The sequence below is a fragment of the Odocoileus virginianus genome, chromosome 3 (assembly GCF_023699985.2).
Source record: "Odocoileus virginianus isolate 20LAN1187 ecotype Illinois chromosome 3, Ovbor_1.2, whole genome shotgun sequence".
NCBI lineage: Eukaryota > Metazoa > Chordata > Mammalia > Artiodactyla > Cervidae > Odocoileus > Odocoileus virginianus.
In genome coordinates this window covers 4,379,169-4,402,050 of record NC_069676.1, presented here as the reverse complement: position 1 = coordinate 4,402,050, position 22,882 = coordinate 4,379,169, and the positions used below count along the sequence as shown (strand labels likewise).

At 51.6% G+C, this 22,882-nt stretch overlaps 1 protein-coding gene across 6 annotated transcripts; it reads right to left on the bottom strand.

The window, feature by feature from the left end:
* Window positions 1-950: 950 nt before the first annotated feature.
* On the bottom strand, window positions 951-22,580 carry IQCN (IQ motif containing N). 6 transcript variants are annotated; one of them, XM_020884436.2, is made up of 4 exons: window positions 21,875-22,580; window positions 12,736-12,905; window positions 8,029-11,694; window positions 951-1,959 (listed from the first exon to the last, which is right to left on the bottom strand). In XM_020884436.2, exons 2-4 carry the CDS (start codon window positions 12,790-12,792, stop codon window positions 1,036-1,038), a joined length of 4,647 nt encoding a protein of 1,548 aa, XP_020740095.2. In that variant the 5' UTR covers window positions 12,793-12,905; window positions 21,875-22,580; the 3' UTR covers window positions 951-1,035. The 6 variants fall into 6 exon arrangements, with proteins under 6 accessions (XP_020740095.2, XP_020740100.2, XP_020740096.2 ...); XM_020884441.2 differs by having other exon boundaries at window positions 12,780-12,905; XM_020884437.2 differs by lacking the exon at window positions 21,875-22,580 and adding an exon at window positions 21,702-21,855.
* Between the last annotated feature and the right edge of the window lie 302 nt (window positions 22,581-22,882).

Sequence of the window (22,882 nt, the reverse complement as noted above, 5' to 3'; positions counted from 1 at the left end):
AGGCGGAGGCGGGGCCTCCGGACGCAGGGCATCTGAGGGCCGCTGTTCACCAGGGGAGATATTCCTGACTTACCCCCCTCCACCTGGACCCCTCCACCTCTCCTAACAAACCCTCTTGGTTCATGACCCGAAAGTCTTCTGCTCTGCCTGTCCCCTCAGGGGACTTCCCAAGTGGCGCTAGTGGTACAGAACCCGCCTGCCAGTGCAGGAGACGCAAGAGACTGCAGGTTCGATCCCTGGGTGGGGAAGATCCTCTGGAGGAGGGCATGGCAACCCACTCCAGTATTCTTGCCTGGAGAATCCCATGGACAGAGGAGCCTGGTGGTCCGTGGGGTCACAGTGTTGGACACGAGTGACTCAGCTTGCACTCGCGTCTCTGCAGGACGCCCTTGCCCCTTCTGGTTTCCACGGAAGCCGCCACCACCCTGTTGCCCCTCTGTGTCTTTCCAATGCACATGTTTTCACCCCCATTCCCCCCCACTTGGCCAGGCTGCCCCCTCTGGCTGCCCCCAGGCCCTCCCTCTGCCGTGTCCCTGATCCCACCTGCCTCCAGCTCTCTCTCACTGAGACCGGGGCCCCTTGAGGGCTGGCCCAGCATCCCCTCAAGTCAGGATGTGGCTGGAAGCCTCTAGAATTTTCTGGGAACAAGGGCCTCATGGTGGCCATTCCAAGTCAGGCCCCCCAGACAATGGCTTCTGGCTAGAGTGCTTCCATCCACAACTGACTGGATGCCGCCCTGCTCACCCTGGATGAATACCATGGCACATGTGAGTCCAGGCTGGCAGCGCTGACCTCTGCGGAAGGCTTAGGGTCCCGATTCCAGGCACAGACCCCAAGTGCCAACGGCATGGTTGAAAGTTTTGGACCCCTCCAATCCAGGATGTTCTAGGTCCCCCAGATTTCCACCCCACACCATGCCCAAGACACCCGCACAGCACAGGAGGCCAAGACCCAGGCTGTGGAGGGCTTTATTCATGAAACACAGAGAGCCATGTGGCCCCTCCCCTGACGTCCCCCCACCAGTAAGCCGAGGTCCTAGACGCCGGGCCACTGCGTGTGCCGCGAGTTGTCCCACGCCGCTGGCCCCAAGAGCGCGTCCGTGGTCAGGGAGGCCCGGGCGCTGTGGCCGCGCCAGGTGGCCTGAAGCATCTTGGCTGCTTCCTGTTGCTGCTTCAGCCGACGTCGCACAACGAAGCCCCTCCAGGCAGACTGGATGGCCGTGGCCGCCTTGGTCTGATGGGGTCGCTGAAGGCTCCAGGCAGTTGACTGGGTCAGGCAGCCCCGTGGCATGCCGGCCTGGCTGGCAGCACCCCGGCCCGTGCCATGCACCACCCGGGTGGGCAGCGTGTGGCCGCACGTGTGGCATGTGCGGGAGCTGGAACCCACGAGCATCACCACGCTGGGTGGGCTTCCTAGTCCAGAGGTCAGTGACTGGCAAAGAGCACAGACGTGTGGCTGGCAGGACTGGAAGCAGCGGTGGTCAGACGTCATCCTGGCCCCACTGCCGGTCTCAGCCCACACATTCTGGAGCAGCATGTGCTGGGTGCGGCTCTGGCGAATGATGAAGCCTCGCCACGCAGCCTGGATGATGGTGGCAGCTCGGCAGAGGCGGGCCAGGTCCCGCCGCACACGGTAGCCACGCCAGGCAGCCTGGATGATGATGGCCCACTGGTGCCACACCTTGATGGTACGGCGCACCAGGAAGCCACGTGCACATGCCTGGATAATGACCACCGCATGGATGATTATCTTCTCTACAGCCTGCACCGACGCCACCAGCTCCCTCGGCTGTCTGGGGTCCACCGCTGCCTTACTGCCCACGACGTCCCACGGCACAGTGCCCCTGGCTGGCTCCCAAGCACCGCCAGGGGCCACGGTGCTGCCCCTGGGCCCAACCGCTACGCTGGGGATGGTAGAGTTCCACGCTTGGCCACCAGACATGGCAGTGTCCTCCGGGCCCTGAAGTACAGTGGGAGTCAGGGATGCCCCGAGACTGTCAGCTGGAGTCAGGGACACCCCGAGACTGTCAGCCGGAGTCAGGGATGCCCCGAGACTGTCAGCTGGAGTCAGGGATGCCCCGAGACTGTCAGCTGGAGTCAGGGATGCCCCGAGATGGTCAGCTGGAGTCAGGGATGCCCCGAGACTGTCAGCTGGAGTCAGGGACACCCCGAGATGGTCAGCTGGAGTCAGGGATGCCCCGAGATGGTCAGCTGGAGTCAGGGACACCCCAAGATGTTCATCTGGAGTCAGGGATGCCCCGAGACTATCTGCAGGAGTCAGAGACACCCCAAGATTGTCTGCTGGAGCCAGGGACGCCCCGAGACTGTCAGCTGGAGTCAGGGACACCCCGAGACTGTCAGCTGGAGTCAGGGACACCCCGAGATGGTCAGCTGGAGTCAGGGATGCCCCAGGACTGTCTGCTAGAGTCAGGGATGCCCCAAGACTCTCAGCTGGAGTCAGGGACGCCCTGAGATTGTCTGCTGGAGTTAGGGACACCCCAAGACTGTCTGCCGGAGTCAGGGATGCCCCGAGACTCTCAGCAGGAGTCACAGAAGTTCCAAGAATGTCAGTGGGAGTCTTGGATGCCCCGAGACTCTCCGCAGGAGCCATGAAGCTAAGGGAAATTGGAGACTCTTGCTGTGACTCCTGCCTAAAAAGGGGCCGCCGGGAGCCCCTCGGTGAAGACTCATAACCCAGAGACACCCTCCGAATCCCCGGGCTCTGCTTAGAGTTGGCCATGCGGTGTGCCAGCTCATTAGTGTGGATTATTGGCGTTAAGGCTGGCGGTGCACCCAGGGAGTGTTTAGGAAATTTCTGCGAGGACTTGGGGGCATCATGCTGCTCCTGACTGGAGGGCACAGTCCCAGCTGCAGAATTGTCTGGCTTTTTTGGTACTGAAATAGCATGCATGGACCTGAAGGATGTTCTAGGGTGAAGGAACCCATGGCCATTCTGAATCAGACCATCAGCCGCTGTCTTCTGGAGTGCGCTGGGAATGGCTTCCTTCTGGAAACCACTGTACATCATCTTTCTAATCAGGGATGGATGGGGTGAAACACGTGGCTGTAACCTCCGGGAAGTGCGTGGGGTTCCTGTCTGAGCCACAGACCTTGGGTGCAAACCGGTGGCCGCAGTATTGTCATGGGTCGGCCTGGGTGACCCTGAGCCTCCAGTAGAAGCCATGACCCCATGGGACACCTGAGTCACCGAGGGGCTCCAGAGTGCAGTGTGAGAGCTTGGCATCTGCAGGTGAGCCAGTGGGGCCCCAGTGCCCTTGATGGGCACCGTCTGCACACTGGGGCTAGCAGCCACAATGTGGGAACCAGGGGCCACCAAATTGGTCACTGACCTCTGCTGCAGGGTTGGGGCGCCACTGCTGACCGTGGAGGGCTCGGCAAGACTCGGGGACTGGGGAAGGACAGAGGCCACACCGCTGGGCACTGACTTAGCTTGGCTGGGAGCTACCTCCTCCAATAGCGGCCTCTGGTCTTTGGGAAGAGCCTCATTCTCTACAGGGACTCCTTGGCTGTAGTCAGTGTCCATTGCCAGGGGACTATGGTATATCCATGGGGTTGCCTCAAGGACTTCGGACCCCTGCCTGGATATGGGCCTCTGGCGAGGAGCCCTATCTGGGTCCTCTGGCCTCATCACAGTCTTGGGATCTATGGTCTCAAATGCCGTCGTCACCCCAAGAGCCTGGTTCAACTGTGAGGCTCTTTGCAGAACCGAAGGCATTTGGTATACTCCGCCGGCCGTGCCAGGAGCTTCCTGGAGGGGAGCTGGAGCCAGGCCAGGGGGACGGGATGCCTGCAAGGTGGTGGTGGACCCTTCCCCTGCCAGGCCCCCATGGTATGGACGAGGAGAGATCCCAATCAGCAGGGACCCCTGGGGAAGGCTCGGGGCCACGCCTCCGACTGTGGAGGGTGGACTGGCTGTACTAGCCATGGACTCCAGAACTAGGTTCTGACTCAGTCCCCCAGGCACAGATGCTGTGTCCACACTGGAATTCACAGGACAAGGAGGGATTCTGGAGTCCACTGCACCTGCCACTGAATCTGAGAGTAGGTCCGGAGCAATTAGACTAGCTGACGGTTTCACCGCAAGACCTGGCTTCTCCCCACCAGTGCCAGATGCTGCAATCAGACTGGGGGACACTGAAGTTGCCACAGAACTCATAGGCACAGTTCTGGCCATGCCAATTGCCCCAGACCCTGGAGGAAGGCCCTGGGCTACAGTGCTGGTCATGGGATCTAGAGCAAGGCCCTGGCCCATGCCACCAATCACAGACCCCTGGGGAAGGCTCTGGCCCATGCCACCAATCACAGACCCTGGGGGAAGGCCCTGGCCCACACCACCGATCACAGGCCCCGGGAGAAGGCCCTGGCCCACGCCACCGATCACAGGCCCCAGGGGAAGGCCCTGGCCCACGCCACCGATCACAGACCCCGGGGGAAGGCCCTGGCCCACGCCACCGATCACAGACCCCGGGGGAAGGCCCTGGCCCACGCCACCGATCACAGACCCCGGGGGAAGGCCCAGGCCCATGCCACCGATCACAGACCCCGGGGGAAGGCCCAGGCCCACGCCACTGATCACAGACCCTGGGGGGAGGCCCGGGCCCAAACCACTGATCACGGACCCTGGGGGAAGGCTCAGGCCCACGCCACTGATCACAGACCCTGAGGGAAGAGTATGGACCACACCATTGACCACATAACCTGGTGGAAGGCTGGGGGCCACACAACTCAATATTGGCCCTGGAGGAAGGCTCTGGTCCATGCCTCTGATCATGGACCCTGGGGGAAGACTAGAGACCATGCCACCAGCTATAGAACCTGGGGCCACAGTTGTGGTCATCCTACCTGCCATAGAACCTGGCACCACAGCACTGGGTATGCCCATTGCAGGCTCCTGGCTGATAACATCAGCTTGTTGGTAACTGCTGGAGGTTGTGGACACAGAAAGACACTGGTGGTCCAGAGATATTGGAAGATCCACGCTGACCTGAGATATGCTGGGGCCCACACTGGTCACAGAAAACTTAGACGAATTCACATCCAGTCTACCGGACACTGAAGCCTGAGAGAAGTGAGGAGCCACCCTTGAGGCTGATTCACGAGTCAAAGGGGCAGCGGCCGCAGAGGCGTGGGATGTCATGGGAGCCATGCCCCTGCCCATCTGAGACTGGCTTGGGCCCAGTGCGGTAGCCACACTCCCCTGGCCCACACTCCCTGATCTGCCAGGGGACACCTGAGACACACTTAGGAACATGCCAGTAGCCAGAGTCCCCCGAGACATATCTGGGAGCGTGTCGGAGGCTATGGTGCCCTGGGATCTGCTCACAGACATGCCCCTGAACAGAGACACACTGGCTTCCTGGCCTAGACAAGAGTCCTCCTCACTGGCCACAGGTGCCTGGTAGAGGTTTGGAGCTGAAATGATGACAGCAGGTTGTTCAGTTACTCTTGGGTGCCTCCCACTGATCACAGGCAGCTGATGAAAGCCCAGGGCCACCTCGCTGAACTCAGGGGCCTGGGGATGCGAGGCCACCCCTCTAACCGCCAGAGGATCTTGACGTGGGTCCACCCTAGCAGACACGGCTGGCTGGCTCAGACGCTGGCCCATGCCATTAGCCACTGATGAATATGGTGCACACGAGGTGACTTCAGTGGCAAATGATGAATGATGCTGACCGGGAGCCACTGCATTCACCCCCGATGATCGTAAATTTGGACCAACCCTAGGGGCCCAACTCAGCTGACTCACAGCACAACCTGCACCACTGATCACAGGTAGCTGGGCCAGGCTGGGGGTCCCCCTAGTGGCCACAGATGGCTGGGTTAGGCGGGGGCGCACCACACAAGTCAGAGAAGGCTGGCCCAGGCTAGGAGCCATCCCACTGGTAAAAGATGGCTGGGTTTGGCAGGGGGATACTCCAAAGGTCAAAGATGGCTGGCTTGGGCTAGGGGCCACCCCAGTGGTCATAGGTGACTGGGCTAGACTGGGCTCCACCCCAGAAGCCTTAGATGCCTGGCCTAGGCTGGGGACAACCCCACCAGTCATAGATGTCTGGGCTAAGCTGGGGGCCACACCACTGGTCACAGGTGGCTGGGCAAGTGTGGGGGTCACCCCACTGGTCACAGGTGGCTGGGCTAGGCTCAGGGCCAGTCTGCAGGCCATCAACGGCTGTGAAAAGCTGGGACCCGCCCCACCAACCATCAGTGGCTGGCCTAGGCTGAGGGACACCCTCTTGGTCCTGGACATCTGGCCTAAGCTGGGAGTCAGCTTACTGGCCACCGATGGCTCAGAGAGGCTGCTGGTCATTCTACTGGCCGCAGAGAGCTGGCCTGGATTTGGGGCCACCTTACCGGCTACTGTAGGCTGAGATAGGCATGAGGTCAGCCTCCCAGCCACAGATGGCTCCTGATAGACAGTAGGGAATACATTACTCAATGACAAACTTCTGGTCAACCCAGTCCCAAAGGGTGCCTGAGACAAACTCCCCTTCAGATTCATGGAACTCTGATCTGAGGACATGTCTTCCTCATCCTCTGAGTCCCAGTGGACACTCAACGTCATGCAACTGGCCACTGAGCTATGATGTTGAATGGGGATCCGTTCTGAGTCTGCCAAAGACTGGTCATGGAGGCTCGGGGCCAGGTGCCTGTGACCTGCTCCCTCAGTCTCTTCCACATTCCTGGGCCCCTGGGACCTCTCCAAGGCCTCTGCGTAGGGGAGAGCATCTAGATGAAAGTCCCTGTCCAGGCTGGCTTCCCAGGGCTCCTCCTCCACCACGTCAATAGCAGCCATGCTGGCCTTAGACGTGGTGGAGAGGCTGAGTGAGCTGCAGCCGCGTAGTGAGCTCTGGGAATTGCTCATGTTTAGGCCGTAGTCTGTGGAGCCCTGGGAGAAGCTTCTGGACAGGTCATTGTCTGGACCTTGTGGCATATTGGCCAGCAGTTCACTAAGTATACGGCCAGTTATCTGCTCCTGTGGGCCATGTGCCCTGGAAAGGCTACCCCGTGTTTGATTCTTCTCCTTCCCGGGGATGGCTGTTCGGGAAAGGGTGGGTGTCAGCTTATTGCCTGGGGAGGCTTTGAACAGACTGGGATCCACCTGACCCCATTGCTTGGGTGCCCAGCAACGACCAGGAGCCATGGGGCTGGGCCAGGGACCTGGGGTTATGACGCAGGCCTTGGGAGCATGCGGTTGTGCTTTGCTCACCGTGGAGGCCTGTGGTGGAATTGGGGTCGCCTCTTTGGTCATCTGCCTAGGGCCCTTGAAGGCTCGTTTATGATTCGGGGACCGGGTTCTCTGCATGGTCTCCTTGGGGACCACAGGTAGCTGTTGCGGAACTTTGGCCCCTTGGGGTTGGCCCACACAAGGGGGTACCCTGCTGATCCCCGAGGGCTGACACCAGCAAACAGGCCCCCCATAGCTGGCGGTACAGCTGTGGGAATGGGTGCCCCTCCCACGACCGGCGGTGCTGGGAAGCTGGCCCGGGGCTAACCTACCCTCCCCTGGAGATGCCCTTGCATGTGGGGCCACCCTGCTGACCTCGTGTGGACTGTGGGCGCTTGTGGTTGAGCTGCCAGTGGCCAGTGACGGCCGGCTGGTGCTTGGGCCCACGCCATTGGCAAGGAGTGGTTGCCACAGACTGGAGGACGGCTGCTGGTGGGGCATGTTGGGCAAGTTGGGGTCCACATCACTCACCATGGGGCCGAGAGCTGATGCCAATTCCCTCGCCCTGGGGTGTAGGCACACTCTTTGCTCACAGACCTTGGGGGTCAGGTACAGATGTAAGAGGCTTCTGCTAGGTCCCGTCTCCCATGACAGAGTGGGACCCGGGGCAGAAATAGGGGGATGCTGGTGAATGGTGATGACCCTAGCAATCAAAGAGTCACCTACAGAGACCACCGATGAGCAGGGTGACCCCCCGAGCATGGCCCCATCCCCCCTCTCTTCCAAGAGCCCCAAGGGCCAGCCTGTGACAAAACCCTCCCAGGCCCCACCCCAAGGAACCCTAACCTTGCTGGGCTGTAGTCTCATGGGGCCCAAGGTGGGCCCCCACGCGGCCGACAGGCTCCCCCTGAAGTCCACCTCCACCGGGGCCGGCATCACAGTCATCCCGCTTCCCACCGTTTTTGAGGCAGCCTTGGGGAGGCCGACTCCAGACCTCAGGGCTGCCTGAGAGAGAGATTGGCTGAGGACTGCACCCAGCTCACCCTGACACAGGGCCTGGCTCAAGGTGGCGCGCTCCTCCTCCGTCAGGGCCTTGCTAAGCACATCCGCCAGTCTGCTCTGAATGGCCTTAGTGAGCTCACCCTGGGACAGTGCGCGGGATAGGCTGGTGCCCAGCTCGCCCCAAGAGAGCGCCTTCACCAGCACCGTGCCCAGGATGCCCTGGGGCAAGGCCTTGGCCATCGTGGCTCCCAAGACTTCTTTGGACAGAGCCTGGTTCAGTGCCGCCCTCACTTCCCCCTGGGAGAGGGCTTTGGCCAGCAGGGCGCGGAGGTCCTCCTGGGAGCCCAGCACGGCAGCCAGATCAGCACACAGGGAGGCGAGTTGGGAGGCCGCTAGCTCCTCCTGGCTGGGCGGGGGTGCGCCGGTGGTTGACGGCTGGGCCCGGGCAGCCCCACTGTCCCCCCAGGGTTCAGCGTTGCACGTGGTGTGGCCAGCAGGGGCCAGCAGAGGCACCAGCATGTTGTGGGTCTCAGAGGCCCCCTGGCGCAGGCCCAGGGTGGCCTTGCCTTGCACATAGCTGTGGGATGGGAGCTGGGTCAGTCTGTCTTCTGGCTTGGCTCGGGGCAGAGTGCCGATGTGCTGGCAGGGCTGGGTGGAAGCCTTGAAGCCCGCCAGGAGTGGCTGCGACTGTGTCTTGCTGCTGAGTTCAGCAGCCTGGTGGGCCACGTAGAGGCTCTTAGCTGTGTCTGTGACCAGCTGGGCCTGGGACTGCGTCTTCGTCAATCCCGTGGGGAGATGCCCTTGGGACTGTATCTTGATCACTGCTGTGGTCAGCTGTTCCTGGGACTGCGCCTTCACCAGCTTGGCGGGCAGGTGGGCCTGGGACAGCGTCTTGGACAGACACTCACTCAGGTGTGGCTGGGCCACGGCTGCGGGGGCTTGGGCCGCTGGGTGTCCTGGGCCCTGGGCCTTGGTCAGCTTGGCAGACACGTGCTCCTGGGGCAGGGCCTTAGTCAGCTCGGCCAGCAGCTGGGCCTGGGGCAAGCCTGTGGTTGAACAAGGGGCCAGCTGCGCTTGAGGCAGACATGTGCTCAGCGGCAGCCCAGCTGTTCTAGCAGGCCCATACAGCTGGGATTGAACCTTCAAGACGTCCGTCCTCAGCTGTGCCCGCTTGTTCCTGTCGTTGGCCACTTTTGCCCAGGTCAGATCCCCGGGCATTTCCATGGCCATGCTGGTGTCAGACATGGTTTCCATTTTCACTTGCTTCTGGGAGAAGGCCTTGATTTTCTCGCCTTCCAAAGGAGGCCTGGCTGCAGGCTTAGGAGCCGCAGACCCCAGATGCGATGCGGGAAAGCATTTCACCTTCCCTTCTGTCAAGTAGGAGCGGGACGAGACCTTGACAACCCCTGTCGCCTGTCTCACATTCACCGTGGCCCTGGCCTTTGGTCCGCTTAGACACGTGTGGGATGAGGTGTCGGAAATCCCAGCTGTCGCCGCTGCTGAAAACGGAGGCTTGAGGTTCCCAGCTGCTGATGGGGGCAGGCACAGGGTTCTGAGGATGGCGGCCGCTGAGCGTAGCTGAGCGGGAGTCTTATTGATCATGGCTGCCAGGCGCGTCTGGGGAGGAGCTGTTTTGGTCACCGAGGCTCCTTGGAGCATCTGATGAGATGGGGTCTTGGTCACTGTGGCCAACTGACACGTCTGCAGTGGGGCCTTGGTCCCCATGGCTGCTGGGCGTGTCTGGGCTGGGATCTTGGTCAGCAAGGGCACTGCACACGCCTGGGGCGAGACTTTGGTCGCTGTGGCCGCAGGCCGTGTCTGAGTTGGAGACTTGAAAATCGAGGCCAGGAGGCAGAGCTGGGGTGGGACCTTCGTCAAAGTGGCTGGCGGTCTCGTCTGGGGTGGAGTGTTGGTCATGGAGGCTGTTGGTCGCATGGGGCCTGGGGTCTTGGTCCCTTGGGTCACTGGGCAGGGCTGGGGTGGGGATTTGGCGCTGGTTATCATGGGCCCTGGGCACGGCTGGGGTTGGATCTTACTCATCATGGCCGCCAGGCATGACTGGAGTGGGGTCTTGGTCACTGTGGCTGGCGGGCACGTCTGAGGTGGGATCTTGGCCACTGGGGCTGGGGGGTACACCTGGGGTGGGGCCTTGGTTATTGTGACAGCTGGCGTTGGGCATGGCTGGGGTAGGGTCTTGTTCATCATGGCAGCCAGGCACGACTGGAGGGGAGTCTTGATCATGGTGGCCGCTGGGGACATCTGGGCCACAGTCTTGGTCATGGGGGCTGCTGGGTACACCTGCAGGGGGATCTTGGTCATTGCAGCTGCCAGGTACACCTGGGGTGGGGTCTTGGCTATTGTTACCATGGGCACTGGGCAAGCCTGGGGCGAAGTCTTGGTTATCGTGGCCGCCGGGTACATCTGGAAGGGAGTTCTGGTCATGGTCAAAGTGGGCCCTGGCTGGGAGAGGGTCTTGGTTATCACAGGGCCTGTCTGGGGTAGCATTTTGAGGACCTCTGCTTCCATGGGGGCCTGGGTTTGGGCCTTGAATTGTCCTTGAACTGCCTGGGCGCACCTTCCAGATGGTGGTGGCCCCATGGCTCCCGCCTTGTTGGCTCTGGCAGTTACTTGCTTGGTCTTCGTTGTGTCCCCTTCCACTTGGACGAGGCAGGGGCTTCTGACGGTTCTTGTCATCAGGCATGGGCGGCACTTGGCCTCGAGACTCACGGGACACGGAAGTTTGATGGCGACTGTCTGGTGTGGCAGGAAGGTGACGCTGGGGCCTCCGACAGAGCACGTCCCAGGCGGTGACATGCCCTGGGACTGCAGCAGGGCCAGCTGGTGGGTATAGGTGGCCAGGCTGTCGGAGGAAGGGAACTGGGTCTCCTTGCTCACCATGGTGGGCTGGGCCAGCAGGGACTTGCCCTCTTCGGGATGCTGGAACCGCACCTGCTGGGGCGGGTGGTAAGGGATGTCCCCCTCCTCCACCTTCGCTCTTTTCTCCATTGTCTTGCCAGACCGGAGGAGGCGCCTGGTGTTGAAGCGTCGCCAGGCCTCCTGGATGGCCTTGGCCGCCATCATCTGGGAGATGAGCTTCTGCCGGAGGCGGTACCCCCTCCAATTGGCTTGAATGAGGGTGGCTGCGCGGGACAGCATCATGTCCATTTCATCCACCAGGACGTTCCTGAAGGCCTGGCTCTCCACCACAGCCCGGAGGCGAGGGATACGACGAGCCACCGTCTTGTCCTTGTCAGGCTGTTCCAGAAGGGTCTCCTTGGAGGCAGGTGGTTCACGCTGGGGCTGTGGATGCAGTGTTCCCGGTTTGTCTTGGAGACTGGGATCGGGCTGATGGGAGCTCTGCCCACTGGGCGACATCTGTGGCTGTGAACATGGTGTCCCCACTCTATCTTGGAAGTTGGGGATGGACTGATAGGAGCTCTGCCTGCTGGGGGACACCTGTAGCTGTGTTGCTTGCTGCATTGTCTTGGTTCCTAGGCGGGTCAGCTCTGCCTGCGGGGGGCAGTAGGGAGGTGGTCAGGGAGCAGCATGGTGCAGGCAGGAGGCCTCCTGGCTGGGGTGGGTACTCACCCCACAGAAACTACTTGTTCTGGTTCCTGGCATCTTGCCATCTTCCTCCTTTCCTTGGCAGGGACTCCTTCCCAGTCACATGCCCGGGTGGCCTTTCGTCCCCAGGCCACATCATCCTGAGGCTACTCCGACGTCAGCACCCAGGGCACGGTCTCACCTGAATGCCTGACCACCCACCTGCTCCTCACCTTTCCTCTGTATCTGGAACATACTATAAGGACAGCACTGATCGTACTGTTTTGGAAATACCCTGTCTGTGTCTGTATGCTTGGTGTTATTTGCTTTTTCCCACTGACTGATGGTATTCTGAATTCTTAGATGGTAGGAACCGAGCCCGACTCATTTCTGTGGCCCCATCTCAGTCACAGGGCCTGGGCTCCCAGTTGTGAAAAGGTAAATGTTCTGAGTGGCTAGCTTGGCTATAAATGAGTAGGTGAGCAGATTGAAGATAGATGGATGACTAGATCCTGAATGGATAAATTAGTGGACGAATGAATATTGGATCGATTGGAGGAACAGATAAAAGAGTTTGGGTTGAAAATGGGTGAGTAAATGAAGTTGATGAATGAATTGGCAAACAGATCAGTAAATAAGGAAATGGATACATGGATGGATGGATGAGAGGGTAAACAGATAAATGGATGAATGTGTGTGTAGAGGATAATTGGATAGATGGAGGGAGGGAGGATAGTTGAGTGGGTGGGTGAATAGATGAAATATGAGTAGATAAATAAGTGAGTGAATGAAGAAAGGTAATGGAATTGGTAAAGAGATCAATGAAAAGGAGGTGGATTGATGAATGACTGGATGGATCAGTAAATAGATGGGGGATAACATAGATGATGGATAGATCAATGATAGATGGAAGGCTGGGTAGAGGAAAAAATGAAGAGGTGACTAGATTTCAGAAGTACCCCAGTGCAGAGTATTCACTCAGGCAGCCCTGGAGCATAAGACACTTACTTTACAGGAGTCCCCCCTTCTGGCTGGAACCACAGACTTCATACCTTGGAAGATCATAGAGTTGGATGAGGAGCAGGAGAAGGTGCAATCTCAGAAGCCAGCTTGCAAGAAGCAGCAGCCTTCAGCCCTTCATCCCACGCAACGTGCAGCAACACTGCCCTGGGCGGACTCTGTCCCCAAGACCAAAGTGAAGGCATGTTAAAACAAACAAACGAAAAAAACCTAAATTTTATTTAAAAAACAAAACCTTTTTTTATTGCAAAGTTCACTTATTCAGAGGTAAAACTAGAGAAATACCCATCAAGTCAAAGAGTAGGGTAAAGCCACCATCAAAAATTGGCATTTTGGAACCTGGGGGGCGTGGGGGGAAATTGGCATTTTGTGTGACTTCCCTGGTGGTTTAGTAGCTAATGTGGTGACTAATTATCATGTCCAGTGGAGGGGACCTGGGTTCAGTCCCTGGCCAGGGGACTAGACCCCACATGCCACAACTAAGTCTTAGTGCATCCAGATAAATAAATAAATCTTTTTTTAAAAATTGGCATTTTTGGCTATAACTGTCAGTGAATATCCTCCATGTTCACGTCTTTGGATTAACAATGAAACACCAAAAACAAAGAATTTTAAGTCCAAAAAATGAATGTGCAAGGAAATTTATTCCTTTTTAAAATTTTTTTAATTGAAATATAGTTGATTTACAATGTTGTATTGGTTTCAGGTATATAGCAAATTGATTCAGTTATATATGCATATCTATATTCCTTTTTAAAATATTTATTTGTGCTATTTTATTTATTTAGCTGCACCAGGTCTTATCTGCGGCACGTGGGAACTTTAGCTGGGGCATATGGGAATTCCCTGACTAGGGATTCAACCCAGATCCTCTGCACTGGGAGCTTGGAGTCTTAGCCACTGGACCATGAGGGAAGGCACATATATATTCCTTTTTTACATTCTCTTTCATTATAGGTTATTACAAGATATTGAGCATAGTTCCCTGTGTTATCTTGTAGGTCCATTTGGTTATAGATTTGATATGTATCTAGTGTTATTTTGTACCTAAAAAAAAACCAAAAAACTGGAAATAACCAAAAAGGTGATTGCTAGGGGGTCAGTTAACAAGTGCATAAAGAAGGGTGCTCAAGGACGTTCATCACTGTATTGTTTGTGAGAGTCAAAACTGAAAACCACAATGCTTATCAGCAGGAGGTGGCTTAAATGCAGGAGACCCAGGTTCGACCCCTGGTCAGGGAACAAGATCCCACAAGCCACAGCTAAAATTCTCATGACTCAGTGAAGACTGAAGATCCTGCATTCTGCAACTAAAATATGGCACAGCCAAATAATATTTTTTTAAAAGAAAAGAAAGCGTTTAAAAAAAGAAATGGTGTCCACATTCACAAGAATAGGTAAAATTTAAAAGGTGAACAAGTTACAACCACTTGGATCCATATCTTGAAGACAACTCATCAATTCCACTCAGATGAATATACTCAGGAGGTTCAAGTGTTTATACTCACCCCAAACCAGAAACCATCCAAATGTCCATCAACAGAATAATGAGTAAGTCAACTGTATATCCATCAATATATTAGTATATAAATGAGTAGAATTAAAAATATTGACCTATTTATAAATCAATGGATCCTATTTGACATGTCAGTGAGAATGCGGTCAACAGTATAGAGGAATCTCACATACATTGTTTTGAGTGAAAGAAACTGAACATAAAAGAAGACAAACTGGTTACTCCAGTTATAGGACATACAAAAGAGAAGAGAAGAAATTAAACTCTGCTGTTAAAAGTCTGGACAGGGCCTCCCCCTGGTGATCCAGTGGTTACAGATCCACCTTGAAAGGTAAGGGACACTGGTTTGATCCCTGGTCCAGGAAGATCCCACGATGCCAAGGTGCAGCTAAGCCTGTGTGCCACAACTACGGGGCCCATGTGCTGCAAATACTGAAGCCCAACACTCAGAGCCTGTGCTCCACGAGAGGAGCCGCCCCAGTGAGGCCTCGCATCACAACAAGGAGCAGCCCCTGCTCGCGGCAACTAGAGAAAGCCAGGGTGTAGCAAGGAAGACCCATCACAGCCAAAAAGTAAAATACAGAAATGAGGTGACTGAGAGGGGACATGAGGGGGCTTGAGAGGCCAGTCACGTCGGTTTCTTTGGATTGTGAAAACATGGCCTGGCTTTTCTCTTTGCATCACCTTCATATAGAAGCCAAAATACTCCTAAGTGATAATGAGGAATACGTAAGGAGATAAGCAAATAATCAGAGCATACCTTAAATGAAAAATGCAAGTTACAAACAACAAGCACTATAGGACTTGACTTTTTTTTCTTTTATTCATGTGTTTGGCTGCATCAGGTCTTAGTAGTGGCAGGCAGGCTCTTCTCTCCTCACAGCATGTGGGCTAAGTAGCTGCGGTGTGCAGCCTTAGCCGCCCCCATGGCATATGGGATCTCAGTTCCCCAATCAGGATCAAACCCACATCCCCTGCATTGGAAGGTGGATTCTTAACCACTGGACCACTGGGGAGGTCCCAGGACTTGACTTTTTAAAAAATAGCCCATATAAAGCACACACAACACACACACACACTAGAATAGGCATAAAAAAATCTGGAAGGATAAACATTAAATTGACAAGTGATTGTGTGTGTGTGTGTGTGTGTGTGTGTGTAAGGAGTAGACTCAGGGGGTACTTATTTTTTTTAGGGGGCACTTTAATAAACAAAATTTCACTTAAAACATTAGAATTTGGCCTCTTAGTCAAGGTGGCAGAAGGATATGATGTGGGAACCTGGCCTCCTTCACTCCTTCACTCAAACATAGAAAGAATGATGGAATATTTTAAAACAGTGTCACCACATGGTGTTTATTGTTTAATGCATAGAAACATGAGATCACTAAGTTGTAAACCAGTAACTAACTTAACACTGTGTGTCAATTTTACACTTCAAAACAAACAAACAACAAGTGCTAGGGCCTGGTGCACTGGGAAGACCCAGAGGGATTGGGTGGAGAGGGAGGTGGGAGGGGGGACTGGGATGGGGAATACATGTAAATCCATGGCTAATTCATTTCAATGTATAACAAAAACTACTGTAATGATGTAAAGTAATTAGCCTCCAACTAATAAAAATAAATGGAAAAAAACAAACAAACAAACATGGGTTTCTCTGGTGGCCCAGTGGTTAAGGCTCCACACCGCCACTGCAGGGATCTTGGGTTCAATCCCTTGTCGGGAAACTAAAATCCCACATGCCTTGTGGTACCGCCAAAAACAAAACAAAACAAATAAACTCATAGGAAGAGAGATCAGACGGAGTGGGGTAGGGAGAGGGGGAAGTGGATGAAGACAGTCAAAAGGTACATACTTCCAGCTATAAGATAAATAAATATTAGGGATGTAATGTACAACATGATGGATTCTGAGTTATCATCACAAGGGAAAATAATTTTCTTTTTCTTTTATTTTGTATCTATATGAGATGATGGATGTTCACTAAACATTTTTTTCTTTTATTTACTTATTTAAGGCCATGACTTGCAGCATGTGGATTAATTCCCCAAGTGAAAGTGAAAGTCACTCAGTCATGTCCAAATCTTTGCAACCCCATGTTCTATACAGTCCATGGAATTCTCCAGGCCAGGATACTGGAGTGGGTAGCCTTTCCCTTCTCCAGCATATCTTCCCAACCCATGAATCGAACCAGGGTCTCCTGCATTGCAGGCATATTCTTTACCAACTGACCTATAACCAGAGATCAAGTCAGCATCCCCTGCATTGGGAGCTCAGAGACTTAACTGCTGGACCACCAGGGAAGTCCCAATGTTCACTAAACTTCTTGCGGTCATTATTTCATGATATATGCAAGTCATTATGCCATACACCTTAAATTTACACAGTGCTGTATGTCAGTTATATTTCAATAAAACTTGGGGGAAACTTTTTTTTAAAAAAGAAAACTATAACTCAAAAACAAACCAACTCTAAAAAAAGAAAGAAAGAGAGTTAAGTTGCGCAGTCATGACCAACTCTTTGCAACCCCATGGACTGTGGCCCACCAGGCTCCTCCATCCATGGAATTTTCTAGGCAAGAGTACTGGAGTGGGTTGCCATTTCCTTCTCCAGGGGATCTTCCCGACTCAGGGATCAAACCAGGGTCTTCCGCACTGCAGGTAGATGCTTTACCATATGAGCCACCAGTTTCCATAAAAAAAGGAAAAGAAAAACTTTGTAATTTCCTTTTTAAAAAAGAAGAAAAAAGAAAAACATTACCAAAATCTAGCTCTCACCAACAGATATGATGCAAATACTCTAAAAAAAAAAAAGACCAGTTATCAGAAGAATAATACTATACCCAAGTAGGATTTATTCTAAAGATGTAACAATAGTTTAGTATCTTTAAATTCACAAGGTAATTCATTACATCTAGGAATTTAAAAGATAGCCATATGGTTTTCCAAATAGTGCCCCCAAGGCATTTTCCCAAATCCATAGCTATTTATAATAAGTATTTTAAAAAATAGATAAGATAGTACATAAAAATGGTAAGTCTAACCACAAAACCATAACAAATGCCATTTTAAAACTGAAATTCTGAAGTCATTTTTGGTAAAAGGAGAGAGATGCTGCCCACCCTTGCTGTGGGTATCACTATTTTTGGTAATTACAGCAAAAGCAAGGTAACAAAATGTTTGAAAAGAGACTTAGCAGGAATTGTCAACTTGGAAGATCCAAGAGAGTCTATTTTTTAAAAGCATATATGTATACACATACAGAACACATGTATGTGTGTATATATATATATCCCATCGTTCCTAAGGCATATGACTGCATACAAAAAAAACGAGCTACAAATGTGAAATGAGAAAAAAAATTCATAGTGATGTCCAAAACTATACAATTCACAGGAACAAATATTACACAAAAGCCAAAGGAGTTACGTGAAGGCTAGGAAAACAGACAAAAGATCTCTTGGAGGCTTTTCTCTCTGCATCACCATATGGAGGCCAAAATACTCTTAAGTGATTTTGAGGAATATGTAATGAGACAAGCAAATAATCAGAGCATACATTAAATGAAAAATGCAAGTTGCAAACTACAGGTACCTTAGCACCTGATGTACCACCAGTTTAGGAGGAAGAAAGAATTCTTATAACAATTATTACACAATGTCACAATTCACAGACTATAATTCATGTCCAATTAGGATCTCAAAGCGGAGTTTTTTGGAAATGGAATAATTTCAGTGTTCAGATGGAAGAGTAAGTGAGAGAAGCCAAAAAGATCATAAAAAATAACAGTAATAAGAGAATTTGACTAGCCAGATGTATAGACTTAAAAGCCATCATAATCACAGCATGGTTCACATACATGACTAGAAAAATAAATCAGTGGGACAGAAAAATGAAACCAGAAATTAATACCAATGTACCAAAATACCAATGATATAAAGTATTTCAATTCGAGAGAGGGAAATTCTGTGTTTAAATAAATGGTACAAGGCAATCTATCTGCAAGAACATATGCTTAGACCTCTACCTCATACCATATTCTAAAAAATTCAGATGGGTTGAAAAATTATAAGAACATTTATTATTATGTGTGTGTAAGTTAGTGAGCTCTTATGAAACTAAACAGGAAACCCAAGAGCTTTGAAAAAGATAAACATGTTTGACATCATAAAGAAAAAAAAGTGTATGACTAATGATGCCATAAATAAGGCCAAAGTACAAGAGACTAGGAAAAAAGTTTGCAATGCATGTGGTAAAAGAGTCCAAGTTACCATCCTGCTAAAACAAAAATACCCATACTTTTGGAAGACTATGACAGTACCCAGAGTGTCTCCAACTTAACATTTGCAATATCTAGGATATAATCCAAAATGACAGGAAATTTGAATAAATTTTTAAAAAAATGAAACATTCTCATGAGAAAAGTTTATCAGTGGAGTGTGACCCCAAGAGGCCCAGTTCTTGTAATTATCAGACAAGGGTTTTAGAGTAGTTATTATAATTATACTTAATAGGAAAACATGCTCATAAGGAATAGAGGTGGAGGATCTCAGTAGATAAACAGGAAAATGAAGATATTAGAAAATAACCAGATGGGAATCCTAAAATTAAAAATATAAAATATCTGGAATTCAGAAAGTATCTGGATGGGCTAAAAAGCAGAGTGCAGATGACAGAAGAGTCAGTGAGTTTGAAAATAGACAGAAATTATCCAATTTGAAGAACACAGAAGGGGTAAAGAATGGGCCATAGAGCAAGCCTTAGGTACCTATGGGACAATATCAAATAAATGTAATTGGGGTCCCAGAAAAAAAGAGGAGGGTATAAAAATATGTAAAGAAATAGTGGTCAAAAATTTGTTGAAAAAAAATGTATAGGTTTAAAAAGCTCAGAAAACCCTAAACAAGATAAGCACAAAGAAACACACCTGGGCTCAACAGAGTCAACATCCTGAAGAGCCAAGATCAGATCTTGAATTCAGTCACAGAAAAACAGATAACTTTCCGTGGAGCCATGATTCAGCCAACTTCTCATCCGAAACTATGGAAGCCAGAAGACAGTGGAACCACTTTGAAGCAAGTCTGGGCCCAATCAGGAGATCAAAACCAACCATAGATTAAATGAAGGAAGTTTAATGTAAAGTACTGTTTATGACAATAAAACAGTAACTATAAGGTAAAAAGAAACTCTAATGTGGTTTCCTAGGGTTGAGCTATATCTCCAAAGAAGGGCAAATTGGGAAGAAATTCAGACTTCCTTGGAGAGGATGTGGTATGACTCACCAGACGGCAGAGACACCAGCTGGTTTGGCTAGACTGAAGCAGGTCTGGAGTTTCCAAGCAAGCAAAAGCACCCTCCCCCAGAAGTGCAGATGGGGGAACAGGTGACCAGTAACTGGTGATGTGAACACATATCAGGAATCCAGTTGCTGGTGGAGGCAGAAGGTCTGCAGGGTGTGTGGGCTACCATGGGGGCTCTGATGACAAGAAGGCTACAGAAAGGTCTTCACCAGGCCAAGCCAGCAAAATCTCAGAAGTGAGGCAGATTCACCAGGAATCTTCACACTTCTATTACTGACCCATCCTGCAACGTCTTACCAGCAACCTCTACTAAGAAACACTAATATTATACTCACTTGAGACAATGAAAGGAACTCCTTTGTTTTTATTACAGATAAGGTACAAAGTGAAAGGTACATTTGGTGGCAAGAGGTAATAGATTGAGGATTGACATGCACATAATTAAAGAGCTGAACAAACAACAATAGCAAAATACTGCCAACTGATAATTCTATACCTAGTGAAAATGTCCTTTGGGAATAAAGTTAAAGACATTTTCAGGTAAAACTAAAAGAATTTGTCACCTGTACATCTGCATTATAAGAAATGCTAAGAAACTTCTTCAAGTTGAAGGAGAATTTTATTTGAGGGAGACATATCTGGGGAGAAATGAAAAATACATAAGGGATGATAGATACTCACATAAATAGGAAAGACTATTATTTTCATCTTTTAAAAAAACACATGGCAGTATAAGCAAAGATTAACACATGGTCTTGTGGCATCTATAATCTATGTAGCTGTATTTCACATGAAAAGTAGAGAATAAACAACAATGTTGAGGGTAAAAGGACCTACATGGTAGGAAGATTTTTACATTTTAGATGAAGTAGAACAGCAGTACCTCTAATTCAGTTATGACTTAAGGATGTTTTTTAAGGATTACAATTCCTTGAGCAGCCCCTAAAAAGGGGGGGGGGGAGGCAGTAGAATTTAAAATAGAATTCTAAAAATGATTCAAATAATAATTTTTTTTTAGAAAAAAAGGCAGAAGGTGGGGGAATGGAGGACTAAAATTCAGAGACCACAGAAAGAAAACTAGTAAAATGGTATATTTAAATTCAATCATATTAATCACTGATATGGTAATGGACTAAATACCTTAAGACAAAGATGATCACAATCAATTTGTTTTCAAAGACCCAAGCACCACCTCCTTTCACATTAGACATTTTGACTTCACTTGTACGATGGTCTGAATATCTGGCCCCAAGATGGGCCAGGCCCAGGCACAATGGGCATCAATGGGAACTGACTCATAACAGCAAACTGGCCTGAGGCTGGTTCCCGAGGGTCTGCACAGTCACTGTCTCATGTCACAGAGGAGGAAACTGAGGTCCAGAGAAGCCAACATACCATGTCTCACTTCTTTATATTGTTTCTTATTTGCCTCCCCCATTAGACTATGAGATGACCACCAGGTAGGGCCCTTTGTCTGCTTCTGAGTCCCAGTGCCTAGAACAGTCCATATAGTAGGTGCCCAAGATATATTTATGGGGACACTTCCCTGGTGGTCCAGTGACTGAGACTCTGTGCTCCCAATGCAGAGGGCCCAGGGATTGATACCTGTTTGGGAAACTAGATCTCACATGCCCCAACTATGAGTGTGCATGCCTCATCTAAAGATCCTGCATGCCACAAGGAAGATCAAAGATCTTGAGTGCCACAATTAAGACCCAGCATAGCCAAATAAATATATTTTTTTTAAACAGAGAGGTTTATGGATAAATGGAAGAATGAATGGAAGGATGGATACATGGATGGATGTGGCCCAGCATGCAGAACTTGGAGACGGCAACTTCAGGATCTGAATTGGCCCATCTCAGGTTCTGAGGTTTCCTCAACCACATGATTCAGCCTGTTCCATAAACTCAATCAGAATGAGACAGAGGAAGGACAGGGGGACAGAAACAGGATGTCAGGAAATGAGAAGGAGGAGTAAGAGCTGCAGATACATGAGCTGAGGGGCTGGTGGGCGATTTTGAGTAAACCCCTCTGGGTCTCCATTTAGTGTCACATGAGCAAAGACCACCTTCCCAGGTTCCCAAGAAAATGTGATAGGCTCTCCAGGCTGGGTCCCCAAGGCAGACACACTCACCATCAGGGCTTTGGGGGCCCCTTGCACCTTTGCTGTGAGGGGCTGTGGGGCTGTCCCACCTCTCAGAGCGGCCTGGAAGGCCCAGGAGGACCCTGAAGGCCCTGGGGGCCCTGGAAGAATGACCAGGTCTCCACGTACCCACCCTTACCCAGCCCACCACCAGCCTCACTCACCTGCCCTTGAAGCTGGACCCACCAGCCCGAACGGCCAGCCTTGGGGCGCTGGTGTCACGGTGGCTTTGTGACTCAGCCAGATTCCGGCCAATCCCCACCAGTTCCTGATGGGAGGGGGTTCTAGAAGGCTGACTCAGTGGGGTGGGGGAGGGGCGGGACCCAGGTCAGGGCTGAAGGGTATGGTGGATGCTACATCCTGCCTGCCCATCCCAAATAGAAAAGTTAGGGCTCTGAGCACAGAGGGGACCCCAAATTCTCCCCTTCATGTGTCCAGAGATGGCCTCAGCCTCTCTCATCCCTCGGGCATTTGCTGAACACCCACTCTGTGCTGGGACCTTTGTGCTGGGGACACAAACAACTCAAATAATTTAGGGGTGTGAAACTGTTAGGAAGGAACCTGTTGACTAAAAAATAGTCACAACCTGTAAATAGAGAATTGTTCTATTTGGTAGGAATGTTAAGGACACCGAGCCCGGGAGCCAGCTTCTCAGTAGCGCTGAGAAAACTGCTCCAAGGAGGCGGGAGGGGGAGTCAGGCTATATACAAGTTTGCAACAAAGTCAGAACATCAAAGATGATTGTGAGATAAGAAAAATCAGGTATCAAGTTAAAGAATTTAGTGCACTATGTAAAAGATGTAAGCCTCTGGGCTCACTGAAATAATTTCTTTCCTATGCACCTCAGCCATCTGGGGCCAAATCCTGTTTCCTTGTTCACCGTAAGGGGTGGCAGGTGTGGCAAATGGCTGCTTCTTGCATTCCCCCCCAACCTCCCACCACCCAGCTCCTCAGCAATCACCATGGGGGGCAGCTGCTGGATCCAAGGGATCTTGTTCCCTTTGGGAGTCCTCATTTACATTTAGAAGCCAGAAATTGCTGACGGCAGTGACATTTCTTGCCCACTGGATTCAGAAGGAAATATTTCATTTCACAAACCAAAGAGGGGGTAGGATGGGCTGAACCCCACGGAGAGAGAAAATGAGTTGACTGGGGGCCTGCTGTGAGCACGG